The sequence below is a fragment of the Ahaetulla prasina genome, chromosome 7 (genome assembly GCF_028640845.1).
Source record: "Ahaetulla prasina isolate Xishuangbanna chromosome 7, ASM2864084v1, whole genome shotgun sequence".
Classification (NCBI taxonomy): domain Eukaryota; kingdom Metazoa; phylum Chordata; class Lepidosauria; order Squamata; family Colubridae; genus Ahaetulla; species Ahaetulla prasina.
Window position 1 is genome coordinate 47,276,816 of NC_080545.1, and position 21,716 is coordinate 47,298,531.

Genomic DNA, 21,716 nt, shown 5'->3' on the forward strand with positions numbered 1-21,716 from the left:
TCCAACCCCTTTTTGCTAAATACATCACATAGATCTTGGCACTCTTTGGGGATTAGTGGGTTTGCCTCCTTCTGTTCCTAGGATGCAGCTCCCATCTCCTGTCAGGGGTCCTGGATCCCCTGGTCCCTCCTCTGATTTTTCCCTGGGGTTGCCCATCATATTTTTAACAGCCCCCTCTTCCAGTTCATGTAGTTCTATTTCAGCAACCACACTAGCCCTAGTACCAGTCTCTCCATGCCAAGGGCCACTATAAAGCTCAGAGTCTCGGTATGTGCCCCCATCCACGACTCCACGGTGATATATGTTGCTGAGATCCCCCTGCTATGGAGCCATTCAGCTGGAAGAAGGCCATTGGCACCCCAAGCTGCTTGAATCTGATCCCTAGCTTCTTAACTAGGCTACATCCCAAGGGCACATACCTAGCTTCTCAACTAGGGCTTCTCAACTATTGACCAGGCATCTGGTGCAACCTGAGTCCAGCAGGGCTGGCAAGCTTGCTTTGAGTCCCAAGGATTGGACCATTAGTTCTATTGGGATGGTCACTGGAGTGATGGGGCCACTTACCAGGAGGTCATCATCAGAATTGGTCTTGGTTCCCCCAGAGCCCTCTGCTGGCTTGTTGGCATTCCACTGCCCCTCCTGGGGATGGGGAGAACTCTATGACTTGTACTCCATCCAGGGCTGTTTCCTGGGTCCATGACGGTGGCTTAGTGGGTTCCTTTGTGGGCCCAGGGATTGGTTTTTTTGCTGGGTGGCCTTGCAAGATGGTTTTGCAATCAGCCAGGGGATCTTTGAACCGCTTGTGGAGGATGGCCATGAAGTGGTTGAGACTTTTCAGCTCCAGTGAATTGTCATTGTGAAGAATCGCCATTCACTGGCCAGCTGGCCTCTTCAGGACCATGGTAACGAACCTCACCTTGACCTCTTCGGTGCATATTTCTAAGCCATACTCAATCGTATAGGTCCAGACCTGGACCAGGAAGAATCCCAGATGTTGGGGGTCTCCATTAGACTTTACACCCAAGGCAAGTGTCTTGTGGGCTTTCCTCCCACCCACCCACCCCGAGGCTGGTCCCACAAGTGCTCTCTGCTGGGCAGTCATCTCTGGTGCTGGGGTGGTGGCTGCTGCAATGGGGATGAATGTTCCATTGCATTAGGTGCACATCAGGTTGCCCTAGCTGAGCCAGGATTTTGCGCACTTTGAGGTTCTCAAAGGCCCTCACATGAACTTTATAGCTTGTTCCATCATCCAGTCTGCCCAGTCGTTCTCTCCACATTCATCACTTTCTGCCTTCAGCCCTTCCAGCTCAGCTAGCTTTCTGCAGCTGGTTCTGCCACCATGGGTGAATGTCACCCCTTCAGGTTTCTTTTCCCACTTTTCTTTTCTTCTGACCCCTAGGGACCATCAGGATCTTGACAGGTCATCTTATCCCAGCCACTTGTATATATCCAGTCCTCCCAGAGGTAATCTCGTAGATGCCTCTCCCCAGACTTCAATTCCTTCTTGTTCAGTCCCTTGAGTTGACGGTCCCCATGCACGGTCCCCATGGTAAAGGTAAAACCTTCTCCAGGTTGACCAAAATTACAGATTTTGCCTAATGTCAGACCTGCCCCAATCTGCTCTCTCAGGATAGTAAGCAGGGGTGAAATCTAAAAATTTTCCCTGCCGGTTATGTGGGCGTGGCTTAATTGGTGGGCGTGGCTTGGTGGTCAGATGACTGGGTGGGCGTGGCCAATAACAATAAATAATAAAAATAATAAACAAAGTATAAAAAACAATAAGAGGTACCAAAAACCAACTTTCACACTTTACACACACACAACACAACACAACTGACTCACACACAATGTAAAAGCAGCCGCACTTCCCACTTCACAGCCACAAAAAGCTCAAAAACCAATTTTCACACAACACAACTCACACACACACACACACACACACAATACCACATACAGCTTTCTGAGATTTTGTGTATTTGTGTAGTTACAGTGAAACACTACAGAAACACACCAAATCTCAGAAAGCTGCACAAATATTTTATTTTATTATTTTATTTTTTAAGGTTTGTGGACTTCAATTCCCAGAGTTCCTCAGCCAGCAAAGCCAGCCAGCAATAGTTGCTCAGTGATGAAATAGATTAGCTAAGCAACTGATTCTGTCTTGTGCTGTAAGTGAAACTGGGGCTTTAGGGCTGGGAAAAAAGCCATGCGTTGGATCAGTAATCAGGTAAGTGCCTTAAAATCTCTTAAAAGGAGGTTTTCTACATGTTTTCTGCAGAAAACATGTTTTTTAAGGTTCTGCTGATGAGGAACTCAGGTGAGATCGGCAGAGGAGCCTTTAAAAAAAATTTTTTTTAAAGTTTAAAGGCTCTGCCGATCTCAGCTGAGGGGCGACATCCTCAAAGGCTTTTTTTACTTTTAAAGGCATGTTTCGGCTGAAGAAAAACCTGCTTTTAAAAGTAAAAAAAAAACCCCTCTGCTGATGGTGCCGCTCAGCAGAGGCAGGGGGGGCGGGGCCAGGGATTTTTGCTACCGGTCCTCCAAACCAGCAGCCGCCATCGCTACCGGATCGTGTGAGCCGGTCCGAACCGGAAGCATTTCATCCCTGATAGTAAAACTCATGACTCCATTTAGTTAAAGCAAAGGAACTTTTACTGAAAGAAACTGATTGCAGCAAAGTCAGGCAGAATCTGGTATTCCCATGCAAAATACAAAACTATTCCAACTCCCAATCCCTCCCCACATGACCAGACCCCCAGCCAGCCAACGTGATGCCAGTATGATGTTTTGAGAAACTCAAAATGATGTTTTATATTCCATTCTCAGGACAGCCTTGAAGATCCTGGTACAAGCTGGTTTGGTGATCTGGTCTTCTTCTGTTGTTACTTCCCTGTCCCCATTGCCCACCATTAGATACACAGATGTAGATTGCCCCAAATGCCTCCCCCTCCCTTCCCCTTTGAGGCAGGAACCCAGCAAGGCGCCAAGCGAATGATGGAGATTGTGGCATTTGCATACAAGATACTAGTAATTGTTCAGTTCAGAGAATTCTAAAGATATACAGTAGTTAAAAGAAGTTGGAAGCTAAATAAAAAATAGCTAAAACAGAACTTCATAAAAGATAACTTGAAATTCAGGGATATGCCTGAAGATTTGGGGGGGAAATATTCAGAAACAGAAATGGAAAAGTTACTTAAAACTTTTTTCATTTGGATATGGATGAAACTTCGGAAATTCAAGAAATTTATACAATGAATTCATAGATAACACAAAGAAGAAAATTGCTACATGATATCCTTGTTGCATTCACATATTTTAAGACAAAAGAAGCAATGCTAGAGAAAGTTCACTCTTCACGTTTTCTTTAAAGCACCGAGTGCCCAAACCAGAACCTGTGCGTGTGCGTGTGTGTGTGTGTGCACGCACTGGAGCACCAGAAGCCTGAAGGCCAGCTGGTCTTTGGGGTTCTGGCATGGACATGCACTCCGGCTAACTGGTCTTTGCATGCGTCAGAGTGCTGAAAACCTGAAGACTAGCTAGCCAGTGCACGCATGCACACTACACACTTCAATGCATGTACTGAACAATTGCTAGGTTACACATACAAGTAGTAATAGACTTACGACTGTTCATTTAGTGACCTTTTGAAGTTACAACTGTACTGAAAAAAGTGATTTATGACTGTTTTTTAGACCATTGAAGCATCCCTATGGTCGTGTAATTTATATTCAGCTGCTTTGCAAATGGCATATATTCATAACAGTTGTACTTTCCAGAGGTCACGTGAACACCATTTATAACCTTCCCAGCTGGATTCCAACAAGTAAAGTCAATGGATGAAGCCAGCTTCATTCAATGACCACACAATTCACTTAACAATTCCAGTGATTCACTTAACAACTGTGGCAAAAAGGTCAAAAAAGGTCGTAAAATGGGGCAAAATTCACTTAACCACTTTACTTAGCAAGGGAAATTTTGAGCTCAATTGTGGTCATATATATTAATACTGATTACACTAGATACCATTATTATATTACTTTTGATACAAATTACTATTGATTCCTTGGAATTTGTTTGCTAAAACATTTATTAAATTTCAAGAGCACTTTTTCAAATTATTTTTTCCTGATTATAAGTGTTCCATACTTTAATGCTGTATAAGCCATTTATGTTTATGCACACATTTTGCACATTTTGTATATCGTCACTCATGCCCTAGTCATCTTTCGAGTTGATTACTGCAACAGGCTCTACATGAGGCTACCCTTGAAGAGTATTCAGAAGCTGCAGCTTCTGGTGCAGAATATTGCAGCAAGCAGTCTTGGAATCTCGTAGGGTTGCATATATAATACTATTCCTGTGTGAGCCATTTTGCCATTTTGGGTCCAGATCCAATTCAGGGTATTGGTCATTTACCTTTAAAGCATGTCTGAGGAACCATCTCTCCTCAATGGAATTCTCCTGTCCCATTCATGCCGATGGAAGAGGCTGCCATAGATCTCATCTGCTAAGAAACTGAAGCAGTGATCAAGGAGAAGAGCCTTTTCTGCTATGACCTCATCCCTGTGGAACTTCTTCCATTAGAGGTGAGAACTCCCCCCTCCCTTTTGGCCTTCTGGAAGGGTATCCAAACCTGGTTTTGGGCATTGGCCTAGGGTCCTGAGGGGGCACTTCCTGCTGGAGGTGGCTGACAGGGTAGAAGATCTTATTCCTGTCCCATCCTGGGTCTTGTAGGTGTAGTTTTAGCACTGTTTTTAATAATATTTTTATGTTGGTTGGTTTTGATTTTTTGATTTTTTTAATTATTTTTCACCTATTTTGATAATTTGTTAGCCACTCAAGATGTAGGGAAGATGGATGACATAGAAATTAAATGAACAAGCAAATAAAAAAAATCTGTCCAAATATATTTGTGAAAGCCATCTTTAAGTCTTACTCCCTCTTTGAAGGTGACCTATAGATCAAATATAATACAGGTTAGATAGCTATACATCTAACATACAACGGAACGTTCAAGGCTTCCAAATTCATTATTTGAATCCTGTGATTCAAATTGATCCTGTGATTCAAAAGACTGATTTAACCCTCAGTCTTTAATTAGACCATATAAAATTTGTTACTTGTTTTCAATTTTCACTGGGATAATGTGGAAGACAAATTTCAGCCTTGGCAAATGTTACTTTAACAGCTGCAATTTTCTTAGCCAAGACTATTGTAATTTTCTCCACCTTGAAATATCTGCCATTATATTTTTCCAAATCTATGATTATCTTTAAAAGTTAAATATTTTTAATTTTTCTTTTCCTTTATATTTCATCTTTAGTCTTTATTGTTTTCTATCCAGTAAATTCCCAGGTATTTAATCTTTTTTTGTAGTGATAATAAATCCTGTTATTTAGAACAGAGATTGCTTTTTCTCTTCAGTTTAGTTTGTCAACATCGGAGTTTTATCCTTATTGATCTGATATTCTGGCCCTGGACCATGCTACAGTATGTAGTCCCTTATCAATTCTAAGGAGTAATTTATCTGAGTAATTTGTTAATTTAATTCCCAAGTTTTTACTGTCTTGACATATTTTCTTTACCACTGACTCACATGCTAATAAGAATAAGTAAGAATAAAGGGAGCATACTAGTCTTTTCTTGTCCCCTTCAGTATGGTATGTTTTTGTGACATGTACTATTTACCTTTGTTTCATATTTTTTTATAAATAGAAGATATTAGCTCAGGGTTGAATTTTATAAATGTTCTGTATCTGTCAGGCATAAGTAACCAACAACAGGAATTAAATATGAAGCACTAAATGTTTACCACATGCAACCTACGGACAAAAAACTGACCTACTAACAGTCAAGTCAAATTGGTGTTAGACGAGGGTCAATGGAATTCATGGAAGCTGGACTTGGGTCTTTTGTGGGAATGCAGTAACTCCAAAGTGATGACGTGTTTTATCCCATGTTTGGGCTCAGCCTACTCATCTCTTACAGTATCCATGTGAAAAAGTTAAAGCCTCTTTAACATTGTTCAAATCATACGTATGAAAGTCCAATCCAAACTATCAAAAGCTTTCTCTGCACCAAAAAAGACCATAATCATCTGCTTGTTAAACAACATTCAATAAATTTCTGATGTTGTCCCTTATGTATCTCTTTGGGATAAATTCAGTCTAGTCAGGATGAATTAATATAATTAAACAATATTTCTTTTTTGTAATTACAAAATTACAAAATTTTGGACTCAGGATAAGTTGGGTTGTTTATTTCCTTAGAGATTAGAGAGATGAAAAGGATTTTTTTATATGACAAAGAAAATTATTGATGTAGCAGTAGGCGGTCGCGTAGATAACCCGGCCCTAAGCCATGGAGCGCTTTAAAGGTAGTAACTAGCACCTTGAAGTGCACCCAAAAGACCACAGGTAGCCAGTGCAGCCTGCGCAGGAGTGGTGTTACATGGGAGCCGCGAGCGGCTCCCTCTATCACCCGCGCAGCTGCATTCTGAACCAGCTGGAGCCTCCGGGTGCTCTTCAAAGGAAGCCCCATGTAGAGAGCATTGCAGTAGTCCAAGCGAGAGGTAACCAGAGCATGAGTGACCGTGCATAGGGCATCCCGGTCGAGGAAGGGGCGCAACTGGCGGATCAGGTGAACCTGATGAAAAGCTCTCCTGGAGACGGTCGTCACATGATCTTCCAAAGACAACCGCCCATCCAGGAGAACGCCCAAGTTGCGCACCCTTTCCACCGGGGCCAATGACTCGCCCCCAACAGTCAGCCGCAGCCGCAGCTGACTGTACCGGGGTGCCGGCATCCACAGCCACTCCGTCTTGGAGGGATTGAACTTGAGCCTGTTTCTCCCCATCCAGACCCATACGGCTTCCAGACACCAGGACAGTACTTTGACGGCTTCGTTGGGGTGGCCTGGGGTGGAAAAGTACAGCTGCGTATCATCAGCATACAGTTGGTATCTCACCCCAAAACCACTGATGATCTCGCCCAGCGGCTTCATGTAGGCTTCATGAACAGGAGAGGCGAGAGAATCGACCCCTGCGGCACCCCACAAGTGAGGCGCCTCGGGGTCGATCTCTGCCCCCCTGCCAACACCGTCTGCACGGTCAGAGAGATAGGAGGAGAACCACCGATAAACGGTGCCTCCCACTCCCAAACTCCCCAGCCGGTGCAGCAGGATACCATGGTCGATGGTATCAAAAGCCGCTGAGAGGTCTAATAGGACATGGGCGGAGGAGTGACCCCTATCCCTGGCCCTCCAGAGATCATCCATCAACGCGACCAAAGCCGTCTCCATATTGTATCCGGGCCGAAAGCCGGACTGGAACGAGTCTAGATAGACAGTTTCCTCCAGGTATTGGGGTAATTGACGTGCCACCACACTCTCTACAACCTTCGCCACAAAGCGAAGGTTGGAGACTGGACGATAATTTCCTAAAACAGCTGTGTCCAGGGAAGGCTTCTTGAGGAGGGGTCTCACCACCGCCTCTTTCAAGGCAGTAGGAAAAACCCTTCCAACAAAGAAGCATTAGTAATCCCCTGGAGCCAGCCTCGTGTCACCTCCTGCGTGGCCAGTACCAGCCAGGAGGGGCACGGGTCCAGTAAACATGTGGTGGCATTCAACCTCCCCAACAACCTGTCCATGCCCTCAGGAGCCACAGGATCAAATTCATCCCAAACAGTCTCAACAAGATGCGTCTCCGACCTCTCACCTGGATCTACCCAATTTTGATCCAGCCCCTCCCGAAGCTGAATGATTTTATCGTATAGATAACCACTAAACTCCTCGGCACGTCCCTGTAATGGGTCATCCCGCACCTCCTGTTGAAGGAGAGAGCGGGTCACCCGAAACAGGGCGGCCGGGTGGTTATCTGCCGATGCAATGAGGGCAGAGACGTGGAGACGTCTCGCTTCCCTCAATGCCACTAGGTAGGTCCTACTATATGACCTATCTAGTGTCTGGTCAGCCTCCGAACGGCTGGATCTCCAAGAACTGTCCGGTGTTTCATTTCCCTCAGCTCCTCGGAAAACCAAGGAGCTGGTTGAGACCTGCGCCGGGTCAGAGGCCGCAAAGGCACGACACGGTCTAGAGCCCCAGCCGCGGCCAGTTCCCAAGCCGCAACTAGTTCTTCAGCCGTGCCGTGGGCCAGACCTCAGGTAACGGCCCAAGCTTCATCAGGAATCTCTCCGGGTCCATCAGGCGCCTGGGACGGAACCAACGTATTGGTCCCGTCTCCCTGCGGTGTTGAGTGGCGGTCCGAAAGTCCAGACGGAGGAGAGAATGATCTGACCGTGACAGAGGCTCGGTAACTAAATCTCCTAAATCCAGATCATTTAACCACTGCCCAGAGATGAAAATCAAATCCAGTGTGCTTCCTCCAATGTGAGTAGGGCCATCGACTCATTGTGTCAGGTCCAAGGCCGTCATGGAGGCCATGAACTCCCGAGCTGCTGCTGCTGACACACTGGTCGATGGCAAGTTAAAGTCCCCCATGACCATAAATCTGGGGGTCTCAACCACCACCCCGGCAAGCATCTCCAGCAGCTCGGGCAGGGCTGTTGTCACGCAGCAATGAGCCAGGTACGTGATCAACAAGCCCAACTGACCCCTATGACCCCACTTTACAAAAAGGGATTCACAACCGGCAATCTGTGTAACAGTGGTCTCCCTCGGTTCTAGACTCTTCTTAATAACAACCACCACCACCCACCCCTACCTTGGGCCCTCGGCTGATGGAATGCTCGGAAACCCAGCGGGCACATTTCGACAAGGGGCACCCCCCCCCTCCGTGCCCAGCCAGGTCTCCGTAATGCCCATAAGGTCCGCGGCCTCCCCCTATATAAGATCTCGAATTAGGGGGGCTTTATTAACCATGGACCATGCATTACACAACATCAGCTGAAGGTCCAAGCCCTGAGGATACCGGCCTCATGGGGAACGGGAAAAGTCTGAGGGGCCGGAGCGCGCAATTGCTCTTAAACAGCGAGTGCGCGCCCCCTGAACATGATACGGCCCCTCACTTCCGCCATATCTGCCCCTCCCACTTACTGTGCTGATGGAACATCCCTCTGGAACCCGATAAGATCTCGCCACGAGCATTTGCGAGGACTGGCTCCCTCCCCGACAGGTTTCCACCATCACCCGACTTCACCCTCCCTCCCCTTAAAAATCTATCTAAAAAACCCCAAAGGTTCTTTCGTGCCGCATGTCATCTCTCTGGGTCCCAAAACCCATCATTGAGATAGGCCCCCAGTAACGTAGAGGGCCATTTCTGCGAGGCGGGGGAACCTCGCAGACGACGGAGTTCCAACGAAGAGTATCTCATATCTCGTGTTGGGACAATCTGGCATAAAAAGAGTTCATCTCAGACCAAAGAATGATGGTATAGCAGTCATTTTTAGGGGCCTATAACGTGGAGTCCACAGATGGTAAGATGATAAAACAGGCTGGTGAAGACAAGATGGAGGTTCTCTCATGTCATCCTCATGAAAGATGTTAAACATGATGCAGCTGCCAGTCTATTCCCCTCAAGAAACACCCCACTCCCCACCAACAGGGAGTGCGGGGGGGGGGGAATAACCAGGGTTGGCAGGTCTTAACATAGATTAGGCACAGTGAGGCCAATCCCGAACAGCAAACAGACGCTGTCACAAAGCTCTTGCCAGATCTTATGGCAAGCCTGGAATAGCAGTCACGACTACCTAAAGCCCCCATCCAAGCTCCAGAGTCTAGGGGGGAGTCCAAACTCCAAAGTCCAAACCCCCATCCAAGCTCCAGAGTCCGGGGGGGGGGAGGATTCCCATGCATTGAACGCCATCATTGAACACAATCACACACGCAGACCACCGAGGCAGAAATAGCCGGCCCATAATAGCCCAACAGGTCCAGATAGAGTTCCAAAGAGAGAGGGAAAAAGATGGGGAGAGCCTGCTACGATCACTGCCACGGATAGCTCAGGCATCATCCACAACCCCAACAAGACGTCTTCGCCTCCATGGCCGCGGCTGCGGCCACCCCCACCCCCCACATTGACCTCTGCCCTGCGGGGACCCGTGGGGACCTCAACGGGGTTCTTACATTCTGTTGCTTAGCCGGGGCTCCTCTTCGGATCAGAGCTAAGCCAGGGCTTCCGTTGCTTAGATCAAAGCTAAGCCGGGGCTCCTGTAACCGTCGGCACCGTCGCCACAAAAGATCGAAAAGCGGGCCAGGAAAACACTGGAAATAGGCCGAAGAAAACGCTGTCTGGGAAAGGGGCGGAAAATAGGCCGGAAGATAGGCCGGAGCTTCACCGCCCTGCCCCATCCAACCGCCGCCATTTTGTCGCCCGTTCCGCCGTCTCGGCTCCTGGCCCGGCACTCAGCAACCGCAGACTCCACGAGGGTGAAAAACCCCTCACGCGGTTGCTGAGCAGTTCGCCCATCCGGCCAGTCAAACCACGTCGACTAGGTCACCCGCAGCCGCTACTGTGATTGGGACATCTCGGCCAAGCCCGCTCCGAGACATCGTCAGGCATCCATATTGGACATGTGCAGAATCTCATTTATTACCTGAGTTAGTGGTTTCACCAAAATGTCTTAAAAAGTCTTGGAGTATATTTCAGAGATGTTTTTGGAGCTTTGCTCAGTTCCATTTTTTATGGTTTCATCTTCTGGTATGAGTTTATTAAAAACTTCCTGTTGTTGGAATCTGTATATTTTGTAAGTAGTAGTATATTCGTAAGTATATTATATTCAAATACTCTTCAATCTCTTCCACTTCAAATATCTGTGTATTATATAACCTTGAATACATGTAGTCCTTGAGTTACAAATGTAATGGAACCTGCCCATTCCATCCATACCTCGAGGATTCGTGGGAGTGTATCTCATACCTTGAACAATATCACTCCTTGCTTTCGCCCATGCATTAGATAATTTAATGCATGGGTGAATGCATGGTTTGTCAAGTGCACATGAGGTATCTCAGGGTGGGGAAGGCTATGGAAGACTTAGCAGTGGTGAAATCCATTTTTTTTTACTACCGGTTCTGTGGGCGTGGCTTGGTGGGCATGGTGTGGCTTGGTGGGCGTGGCAGGGGAAGGATACTGCAAAATTTCCATTCCCACCCCACTCCAAGGGAAGGATACTGTAAAATCCTATTCCCTCCCCACTCCAGGGGAAGGATTCTGCAAAATCTCCATTCCCATCCCTCCAAATACCATCCAGCCAGTGGTGGTATTTGCCGGTTCTCTAACTACTCAAAAATTCTGCTACTGGTTCTCTGAATTGCTCAAAATTCCCACTACGGGTTCTCCAGAACCTGTCAGAACCTGCTGGATTTCACCCCTGGGGCCTAGTGATGGAACAGGCCTCCAAGGCCTCCCCAACCCAGTAAGATACTTCATGCTTTCCCCTCCCTGCTGTGCCAGACTCATGATGCAAAGATCTGTCTCCTCTCTGCTGCTGTTTCTTTCCCTTTGAGAGAGAATAGTGTCAATGGAAGCTGCTGGGCACAAAAAGTGTTTGCGGCACCTGTCTCCTCCTCTTCCTCCCCACAACTCCTTTTTGTGACCACTGGATTTGCTTCATTATGAAACACCCCATAGGCGCCTATGAGGCGTTTGAAAACGGAGCAAATCCCTCCATTTTCAAAGACCCCGTTTGCATGCAGATGAAGCTTCCAGTCTCCATCAGGTCTCTGTCTGGGCACAAAGTGCCCCAGTGGTGGCAGAAAGGAGTTGTGGGGAGGAGCAGAAGACAGGTACCTCAACACTTTTCGCGCTGAGAATTAAAGTTTCTGGGGTCCATGATCTTGTGAGAGTTCAGGCACCCAGTCTCTGCAAAAGAGGATGGATGCCTGAACTCATGCAATATTACAGCACTCAGGAGCTTCCATCAACTCTCCTCTCCGTTAAAAGCAAAGAAACCACTGCAGAGAGGAGACAGCTCTTGTAAGGTAAGTGAGTCAGGTGTGGCAGGATGGGAGAGGGAAGCAATTGTTGGGAGCAGGGGCGGGGGGAATATGGTGAATGTTGCAGACTTCTGCAGTCGTTCATAAAGGTGAACAATTGCCATGGTGCTACAACATTCATAATTTTGGGACTTGCTGGCAAACACTAGGGGACGCTTATCTCATAACTTCGAACATGTGCTAAATGAACGCTCGTAACTGGGGGATTAGCTGCACTATTTAACAAATTGCTCCTTCATGTCCTTCATTGTAGACATGTCTAGTTTCATCCCAAATAGAAATAATACATTCTTTGTCTTGCTCTTTGAAAACTTGCAGTTTAACCTTTTTCAAAATGTTTTTATTTGACAAAGTTCAACTTTTACAAGTCTCATTTAAATTCATTACATATGGCTGGCTTCATCCATTGACTTTACTTGTTGGAATCCAGCTGGGAAGGTTATAAATGGTGTTCACATGACCTCTGGAAAGTACAACTGTTATAAATATATGCCATTTGCAAAGCAGCTGAATGTAAATCACGTGACCATGGGGATGCTTCAATGGTCTAAAAAACAGTCATAAGTCACTTTTTTCAGTGCAGTTGTAACTTCGAAAGGTCACTAAATGAATAGTCGTAAGTCTATTACTACTTGTATGTGTAACCTAGCAATTATACAGTACATGTATTGTATATTAAAATAAGGGAAAGATATGCCTGACCCTGCTTCACTACCTTTAACAAATCTATGTTTACAGTGAAAAGCTGTAAAGTGTTGGCATTTCAGAATAGCCCAGGTCAAGAAACAGTTATGGCTATAGTAACCATATTTTCTTAGAAAATATAAAAGACAACCTGAAAAAGAAGCATATTTTCTAAGAATAAAATATTTAATTGTGTACATTTATACCATTGTTTCATAAAACAAAATTCAAGAGCGAAAAAAGAAAATAAATAATTAAATTAAATAAATCTAAAAGACAGCTTTCTAAAATAAAGGACTGTCCTTTATAATAAAGGACATGTGGTCACCATAGGCATGGCAAAGATTCCAGCAATGATTTTTATTGTGGTAAGGTAGGATAGCAGAATCTTGAAGTCCAAGTTTCTCTCTGTGCTATCTTACAGTAAACAAAATCAAGGCAGAATTATCTGAATTTCTTTCTTAAATTTTCCCTTATTTTGAGACTATGTAATCTCTTCTACCAGTTTAACAGTTTGCTCCTTCCTTCCCCAAGATCAATTCTACAATTTTTCAGAAGGCTTATATACTATATTTTCCATAGCTACATTCATATAGAGTGAAAGAAGTAATGCAAGTCCTATTCCACTGTTGCCTTCTATGTGATCCTTTTATGAACAAATTAAGAAAATTATAGCGAATGGTACATGACTGTATGCTCTAAAGAACTTTGTATGAATTACTGCAATCATTCTTAAGACTGCATAAGACTATACCTCAGTGGCAAAACATCTTTACATGAAAAAGGCTCTAGGTTTTTTGCAACCTAGCTGTGCAAAGCTGTGCATCCCTATTTAGAGGTCCTGCTGCATTCAGTCTGGCTTTCTTCCAAAGGAAGATATATAGAATTTCAATTGTGTATACACGCTTAGTTCATGGATTTCAATGATCAGTTCTTTTCAACATGTAGTTCTAAATGCCATTCACAACTAAAATGAATCTCTTCAATATTTATTAGAATATAAATGTTTGCGACTGCCGTGGCAGTAAAATGGAATAACAAATACAATATTGTAGTAGAAAAATGGAATGCTGCCATTTATTGATCCATGAAATTTTATGTAATAGCATTTATAAACACTCTGGTATGAGGCACTTCATTCAGTAAAGGAACCTTATGTGATGAACCTACAGCAACTCTGCAAGGCGTTAAGAGATTGTCTAAAAATAAACAAATTCATGTTCAAGTTTTCTTTAAAAGAGCTTTTTTTAATTTACAGACAACAGTAATAATGATATTAATAGCATTTTGAATGCAGAGTAGTTTAATCTTAAATTAATACCAATGAACACAAGGATAGATACTTCTTCTATCTCTGTAAAATTTAAGATCGTTTTATTTCAATGGAATATCTTCCCAGATAAATAGGTAGATAATCTTTTACCTGAGAGCCAGTCTGGAGTAGTAATTAAGAGTTAAGGTTCCAGAACACCAAGAAATCATTAGTTTTGCTTAAACTTAGATTAAACTTTTTCATCATTTCACATCAGGGAATGTATGTGTTTGTCATTCAGAGATAGTTGCATAGCTGCTGCATTTTTACATCTGCAAATGTTCATTCTGGCTAGGGGATGCTCAAACAGCAAAGCACAGAATAGGAAGCCACATCAACCAATCACTATGCAAGACCCACACCTCCACACAATACACAGTTGGGATTTGGGAGATGTGCCCATTGGCCTCTCTGCAGCTATCAACTCTTCACAGCCTATTATATGGCGACATCAACACACAGTTGGGGGTAACTCTAAATCAAGCTTTAAGCACTAAGCCAGCTGGATGAATTTGGGCCAGTCATTCTGTCTTAGCTCCAGAAAGAAAGAAATGGCAAATCACTTTCAAATTCTTGCCTAGAAAATTGCAGAGACCTTCTTCAGGCAGTTGCCAGGAATCACGACTGACTCAAAGGCATAGGCATGTGCATGTGCATGCACACGCAAACACAAAACCTAAGAATTATTAGTTGAAACACATGTCATACCATGAGCATTAAAAAAAGTAAGCCATCATGCTGTTTTCATTTTTTAAATTTTGCTTTGTTTTCCTCCTATTTTCGCTGAAATGTTTTTCAGGGGCTCATTCATTCATTTTATGGAAATTGTTGCATCATAGTTTGAATACCATTTGTAAGTCTGTTTTCATGTCCTCGTATGCTCTCTCTGTCTATCATAACCTTTGTTAAACTGGCCTTCAGATGTGGTATATTTCTATCACTCCCAGGACCCATGTTGACTGGATATGGTAGCTGTAGTCTTGGACTGCACCAAATTGGAGAAGACCATTTTGTTCAATCTGGAAAGCCATTCAGCTCCTAGGTGAACCAATATTTTAGAATGACCTATCATCACTTACCCAAGCCTTAGTTATATCCATATCCAATTTTTGCAGAAATCTTTGCTCTTTGAAAACCATAAATAAGCCCAGTTAGAGTAAAATGAAATAATTTGCTATGTTCCAATAGGAATACAGTCTCATGATCACATCACTCTTATTTTAAGGAATGCACTGCTTGCCTGTTGTTTTCCAGGTTCAGTTCAAGATTTTAATTTTTAAACCCCCTTAAATGGTTTAGGGGTCTGGCTATCTGATAAAATCTGTAAAAGGGAAACTTTTAATGTCTTCATCCACAGAAGCGCAGAAAAGCTTTTCTCTTAGAATCTAAACAGATTGCTTTGGGAATTAACAAACTTTAACTCTTTTTCTCTGATTTAGTGCATCAAGATAGAACTTTTTAATTGAACATTTGATTTGTTTTAATAATTATAATTATTTTTGAATTATTGGATGTTTTCTTACTGGGTTATTTTAATTTTCATTTTTCAGAAATGTTATTTAAAAATCACAATACATAGGTAATATATAGGTTGATTGGGGAAGTCCTCTATTTTGCTGTGGTTTTACACTAATTTTATTTTGTTTTTACAAGATATGAAAGTGGTTAACTATGTTTTGACTATGTGCTGAGGGGGAGTGAGGGGGAGTAGAGAGAAAAAGGCTGCCTTGTTGTTCCATTTTCACTTCAGAGAACCAGTGGGAGGAGCTGCTGGCTGTGAGGGGGAGTGAGGGTGAGTAGAGAGAAAAAGTGGCCCGCGTTTTTCCAAGCACACTTGGAATATTGCATTCAGTTTTGGTCGCCATGATGTAAAAAAGATGTTGAGACTCTAGAAAGAGTGCAGAGAAGAGCAACAAAGATGATTAGGGGACTGGAGACTAAAACATAGGAAGAACGATTGCAGGAAATGGGTATGACTAGTTTAATGAAAAGAAGGACTAGGGGAGACATGATAGCAGTGTTCCAATATCTCACGGGCTGCCACAAAGAAGAGGGAGTCAAGCTATTCTCCAAAGCACCTGAAGGCAGGACAAGAAGCAATGGGTGGAAACTAATCAAGGAGAGAAGCAACTTAGAACTAAGGAGAAATTTCCTGACAGTTAGAACAATCAATAAGTGGAACAACTTGCCTGCAGAAGTTGTGAATGCTCCAACACTGGAAATTTTTAAGAAAATGTTGGATAGCCATTTGTCTGAAATGGTATAGGGTTTCCTGCCTGGGCAGGGGGTTGGACTAGAAGACCTCCAAGGTCCCTTCCAACTCTGTTATTATGTTATGTTATATGTGTCCCTAGAAATACAATGTTATGGATAGAATAAAAAACAACCAAATGACGAAGTGTAACAATAGACAAATCATGGATATTTAAAAAATTATCTTCTTGAAAGGTTCGGATTGCCTGAGCTCTGTATAACCTTTTTAGAGTATTGATGGCTGTAGTTGGTCTGTAGGATTAGGATAATGATGCAAAGTGGATATGTTCTGGATTTCCTGGATTTTTTTTTCTTGGATCCTGGAGGAAATTTGTAGATTTCATTTGCTTTTTAAATGGTGTTAGGTCCATTGCAGAGCACACCTGCTACTTCCTTTTAGAACATAAAAATATAAGCATCCAATGCTGGATGTTTGGATCATCAGTTTTTAGCCTTAGTAATCAGATGTGGTTTGGGGACAAGAAGGAATTCAGGGACTATTTAGAGCCCTGAGACTTATGTTGTACATAGTCTAGGCTCCTCATTTCTTCATTTAAGTGTGGTAGCATTTAAACAAAAGCATGGCAGTGGATTTTGGTTAAAACCACATTACAAAAAAACCTAATGAATGTATACCAATGTATCACTGTAGAACAAAAGCTTATTTGCACGGATCTAGTTGTCATCTTTTTCTCCTAATATTTAAAGCAATTTAGAATTCAGTCATTCTTCCTATTTATGTTTATATCCCACATTTTTTACAACAGCTGATTAAGATTGCTTAATGCAGTCATCAATGTATAGCAACTGCAACTGCGTATAACCTGGCACCCCAGACAACACATTCACTGTGTTTCCCTGTCATCAGATATATATTTTGAGCTCCATGCTTCAGATAAAAACATGGAAGGCAAAAAAGCTTATGGACTAAATTAAAAAGAAAATAAAACCAAGGATACACATATCAAAAGCAAAGCTCTGAACATTTAATATTTAGCTTCTGCCCTTCTGTGGTATTTTGCATCTCAGTGTTATGGACGTGCCACCAGAGATCAAAGTATCATGCTGTAGAGATCCCACTTCATTTAGCAAGGGAGTCATGTGCCAGCCATCTGTTATAGCTGCTGACAGAAAACAGCAGCAAATTTCTCAAACTTTTGCCAGAAAAAAAGGCTTTATTGCTCAGCAAAGATGAATTACAAGGTAGCTTGTAAACCATTTCTGGACTGCAGTCATTTACATGGTATATACTACATTACAAAATTATGTTTTTCCCCATTCTTTCCACAGATGCATAACATATGGTAAATAGAGTTTTCTGCGGAATTTATTATTTTCTATAAAAGCTTTTCAAAAACAAAACATCCCTTTTGCACACTGAAACAGTGAATTGGTATTCTGTTTTTGGCCAAATTTGAACTTCAAAGCTTGCATCTATTTACTGGATAAGAGAGGAATAGCATAACTGAGTCACAGTAGCCACACTTGTAAGTTGTGATACTACCTTGGAAGTCTGTGTCTCATAAAAGTTTGTCTACCAGTGATCAATCATCTCCTTCAAATACTTACTATTAACTAGGAGAACCAGTTTGGTGTAGTGTTTAAGGCACCAGGCTAGAAACCAGGAGACTGTGAGTTTTAAACCCACTTTAGGCATGAAAACCAGGTCAGTGACTTTGGGCTGGTCTCTCCCTCTTAGCCCGTCTCATCTCACAGGATTGGTGTGGGGAAAATAGGAAGAGGAAGGAGTGTTAGGTAGGTTCACCATCAAATCCCAAAAGTGGGATGTTAATTAATTAATTAATTAATTAATTAATTAATTAATCAATTAATTAAAGCATTAGCATAGGCAGTTCTCAAATTCACCCAAAAGTGATTTTAATTTACCTATATTTGTATATGGATACAAAATCTCAGGCTGCTGGACCTATATGGTCCTTAAAAACTTTGGATGCAGCCTTCTTGAAGTGATAAAATGAAGTGATAATATTGAATAGAATAGAATAGATAGATTGTTAAATATTAAAGTAGTCATATTATCTATATTTCATTTGAATTAAATATACATGTCAATGAAATGCAATCACATTTAGCTTTTCTTTTGGTTCCATTCCCTAAGGAATATGTGGTCTCCAATATGCCATCTAAAGGTCAAGCATTATTCTTAGTTTTGAACAGTAGCCCCAGAGTACTCTTGGTACTCCCAAAGTAGAGACTAAGAAAGAGTTGCATGCAGCCTCCTATCCTACTTGTGCTGCCCTCAGAACTCCCCAGGGCTGTGCCACAAAAATTAAAACAGCAAGATGGTGACCTTAGGTTGGACAATATTTTGTCTTTCAAAACACTTATTTAAGGCTTTAAAAGAGATGTATTTAAGTATTGGCCCTGGCTCAAAATATTCATTTTGAGGGACTGCCCTTTACTGTTTCTGTCTGGAACTGAGTTTCATTAGAAAGACACATACAGAGAAAGTATACTTATACCTCTGCATATCATAAGACTTGATTGATTCATATTTCATCTGGCAGATAACTCAAAGTTTAATTTTGTATTGCCTTTTTGGTGTAATTCTAAAATACTTTCTATTATAAAAATTGATTCAGTTCAAAATATTTCTCTTCTCCCCTCCTTGTCACCTCCACCCCAACAGTGCCAAGTTATACCAGTCTATACCTTCTACCTACCTTTCCTGTTGCTTGCCAGGTGAAATTCATAGACTGAATGTTGACAGGGATAGCTGGCATTCTTTGTTGAGCTTTTCTGAAATCATGAGTAAATGGGGCCATCTTCTCTTCCGAAACAATCAGAATATCCTCTTCAAAGCCTGTAAAATAAAACCAATTAACTTGAAACAGGCAGCAAATTAAATACTAACATGGGATGAAAAGCAAGCATTCAGTCTGAAGGGTTTTTATAGGAAAATGTGCAGGCTCTGCCAGAGAGTTACTCTGTCACAACTACGACAAAAATACATATGTACTGAGAGACATGCCTATTCAGTCACTTATGGGGGTGAAGAATGTATAACATATAAAAAAGGATCATCATCATGCATTACTTAAGTATGTTTTTTGGGTTTAACTCCACAATGTCTGGAAATAGTTGTTCCACGTCATTCCTCCAGGTTACTCATAGAGTAGAAATTTAAACATTAAAAAAATTCTGTATAAAAATCACTTGACTGATTATGTTTAATCAAGTTGTTTTTGACTCTTAGCAACCACATTGATAAGACATCGGTACCCTTCCACAAAACCTTGTAGAAAAGAACTGCTAATCTATTCATGTTTACAGTTGCCATTCTGTATGCAACACATGAAAGTAAGTTTTCTCTGTTCAGTGCTAGAATTACAAGGTGGGGGGGGGAAGGCACTCTCTTTCAGTCTTTGCAATAGTCTCCTTAACTACTTTTTCAGGAATTTTGTCTGGGGGAAGCCAAATACCCCAAGGGACTTTTCATTTTCTTTCATAATTGCCGTGTGTGTGTGTGTGTGTGTGTGTGTGTGTGTGTGTGTGTGTGTGTGTGTGTGTGTGTCTGTGTGTGTGTCTGTGTGTGTGTGTGTCTGTCTCCCTCCCTCCCTCCCTCCCTCCCTCCCTCCATGTGGAGGCTGGAGGAAAGAACCAGCAGACCAAAGATTTAATCCTTCATTTGGTAAGTCTGCATCCTTCCGTTATTTTTTTCTTAATAGCTATCCCCACCCGGGCTTACACCAAAGATACTTCAGGCAATGCATAGCCATTCTCCATGACCAATAGTCATTGGTAGCCTTATCCTTTATGAAAATTCTTGCCGAGTTGTCCAAACTGCCAGCCATAAGCACATCTAGTGGCAATCGATTCCAAAGTTCTACTCCAGCGCTGTATCTACCAAGGCTTAAGGTTAAAGTTGTGGAGAATCCACGCGCCAGAGAGGATGGGAAAAGGTAAAAACCCAGTGCCCTTCCCACGTTTGAGAACAAATCTCATATTTCCCACCCAACAGCCTGGCCCTAGATGACTAGGAACGGAGCTGCGATAGATGTCCGGACACAGACCCAGATTAGAGAAATCTGAGCGAGGGCGCGCGCAGACGGCGGGCAACTGGAGGAAAGAGATCCTGACGAGCCCCTTTGGCGCGCCCTCCTTTGCCCGAGCCTCAGCCTCACCTACCGATCAGCACGCGGGCTTGGTGAGCGTCAATCCACATGTAGAGGGTGTCTTCCTGGCGCTGTGCGCCGCGCAAAAGCGGCAGGCTGGCGAGGCATAGGGTGCCGCAAAGCCAGAGCGCCGCTGAGCAGAAGGCGCTGATTCCGCGCCGCGCCATGCCGCGCTTGACTTATCTGTTCCTCAGGGGGGACGGGAGACGCAAGAAAGGACGCCCTTTCTCGAGGGAGCGCCTTCACGCCTGCCGCTACTTCCCGCTCGCTCTTCTCCTCCGTCCAGAGCGGCGTCTCACATCTGCACGGCGCGGGAGGGCTGGCGGCGGCTGTTGTCTTGTTCTGTGGCGGCTGGAGGTGGGCTTGCCTTTTGGCAGCCGCAGCGGTTGTGAGAGCGGGGCTAGGAGTAGGGAACGTGTGTTTCGGAGAAGTAAGGGAGGGAAAGCGCCGAGCCAGTCCCGCTAGGCGGCAGCAGCGACGGTCTGCCAAGAAGCGGCCCTTGGAGAAGTTTGAGGAGAACGCGGCCTATCAGCACCGAGGAGGTGGAGGAAGCGCGGCGGGAGGAGGGGGGAAATTTACAGACCTCGGGCTGGGTAACTGGTTTCTATTTTTACAATAGTTTTATCCTACCGTGCTTCTCCTCTACGTTCTTATTATTGCGGTTGTACTAATTCTTATTTCACCATTTATAATGTGCAGCTTTTTTCTTTGTTTCTCATTGTGGAAACGCAAGCATATTTTTAAAATCAAAATGATGCCACGAACAGTGGGATGTAAAAATAGAACAACAGTGTACAGTAGGAGCTGCTGATACAGTTCTACAGAGTAGTGGTCACCAACTGGTGGTCCACAAGAAAATTTTGGTGGTCCTCAGAAAAATTATTTGCATTTTTTATATTGCACTAAATCAGGGGTCCTTAAACTACGGCCCCTGGGACAGAAACTTGAAATGAACGTTTGTGTTGCTGCAGAAAGTCTCTCCCTATGGGATCTTTTTGTGTGGATCAGAGGGGGGCAGAAATTCCAACTTGGGGTCTGCTTTGGCTTCCTGGTGCGGGGCTTTTGGCGAAGGCTGGAGGGAAGTGCTGCTGGTGGCGAAGAGCCAGAGGAACTTGTTCCAGTGAGACTGCATCATGGCCTGGAACTGGCTGACCATCTCAGCCTGCTGAGCCTCCAGGCGCTGGTACTGACCTTGCACTCCTGCAAGGTCTTCCCTCTGCTTGGAAAGCCTATGCTCCTACTCCTCACTGAGGTGCTTCTGCTGAGCTCCTTCTCAGCCAGATCCAATTTGAACTGAGCCAGCTGTTTTGCCAACTTTTTCTCATGATGGCTGCTTAGCTCCAGCAACTGCTTCCTGTTGGGGCCCTAAGGAGCCTGGG

General features: G+C 43.7%; 1 protein-coding gene across 1 annotated transcript in view; it reads right to left on the reverse strand.

The window, feature by feature from the left end:
* Window positions 1–20,814, reverse strand: part of WIF1 (WNT inhibitory factor 1) — a 59,520-nt gene extending 38,706 nt beyond the window's left edge. Inside the window, exons 1-2 of the mRNA XM_058189960.1 lie at window positions 20,351–20,814; window positions 18,886–19,025 (exon numbers count right to left, since the gene is read on the reverse strand). Coding sequence (XP_058045943.1) covers window positions 18,886–19,025; window positions 20,351–20,504 — 294 coding nt within the window. The 5' untranslated portion in view covers window positions 20,505–20,814. The remainder of the gene's footprint in view (window positions 1–18,885; window positions 19,026–20,350) is intronic.
* Between the last annotated feature and the right edge of the window lie 902 nt (window positions 20,815–21,716).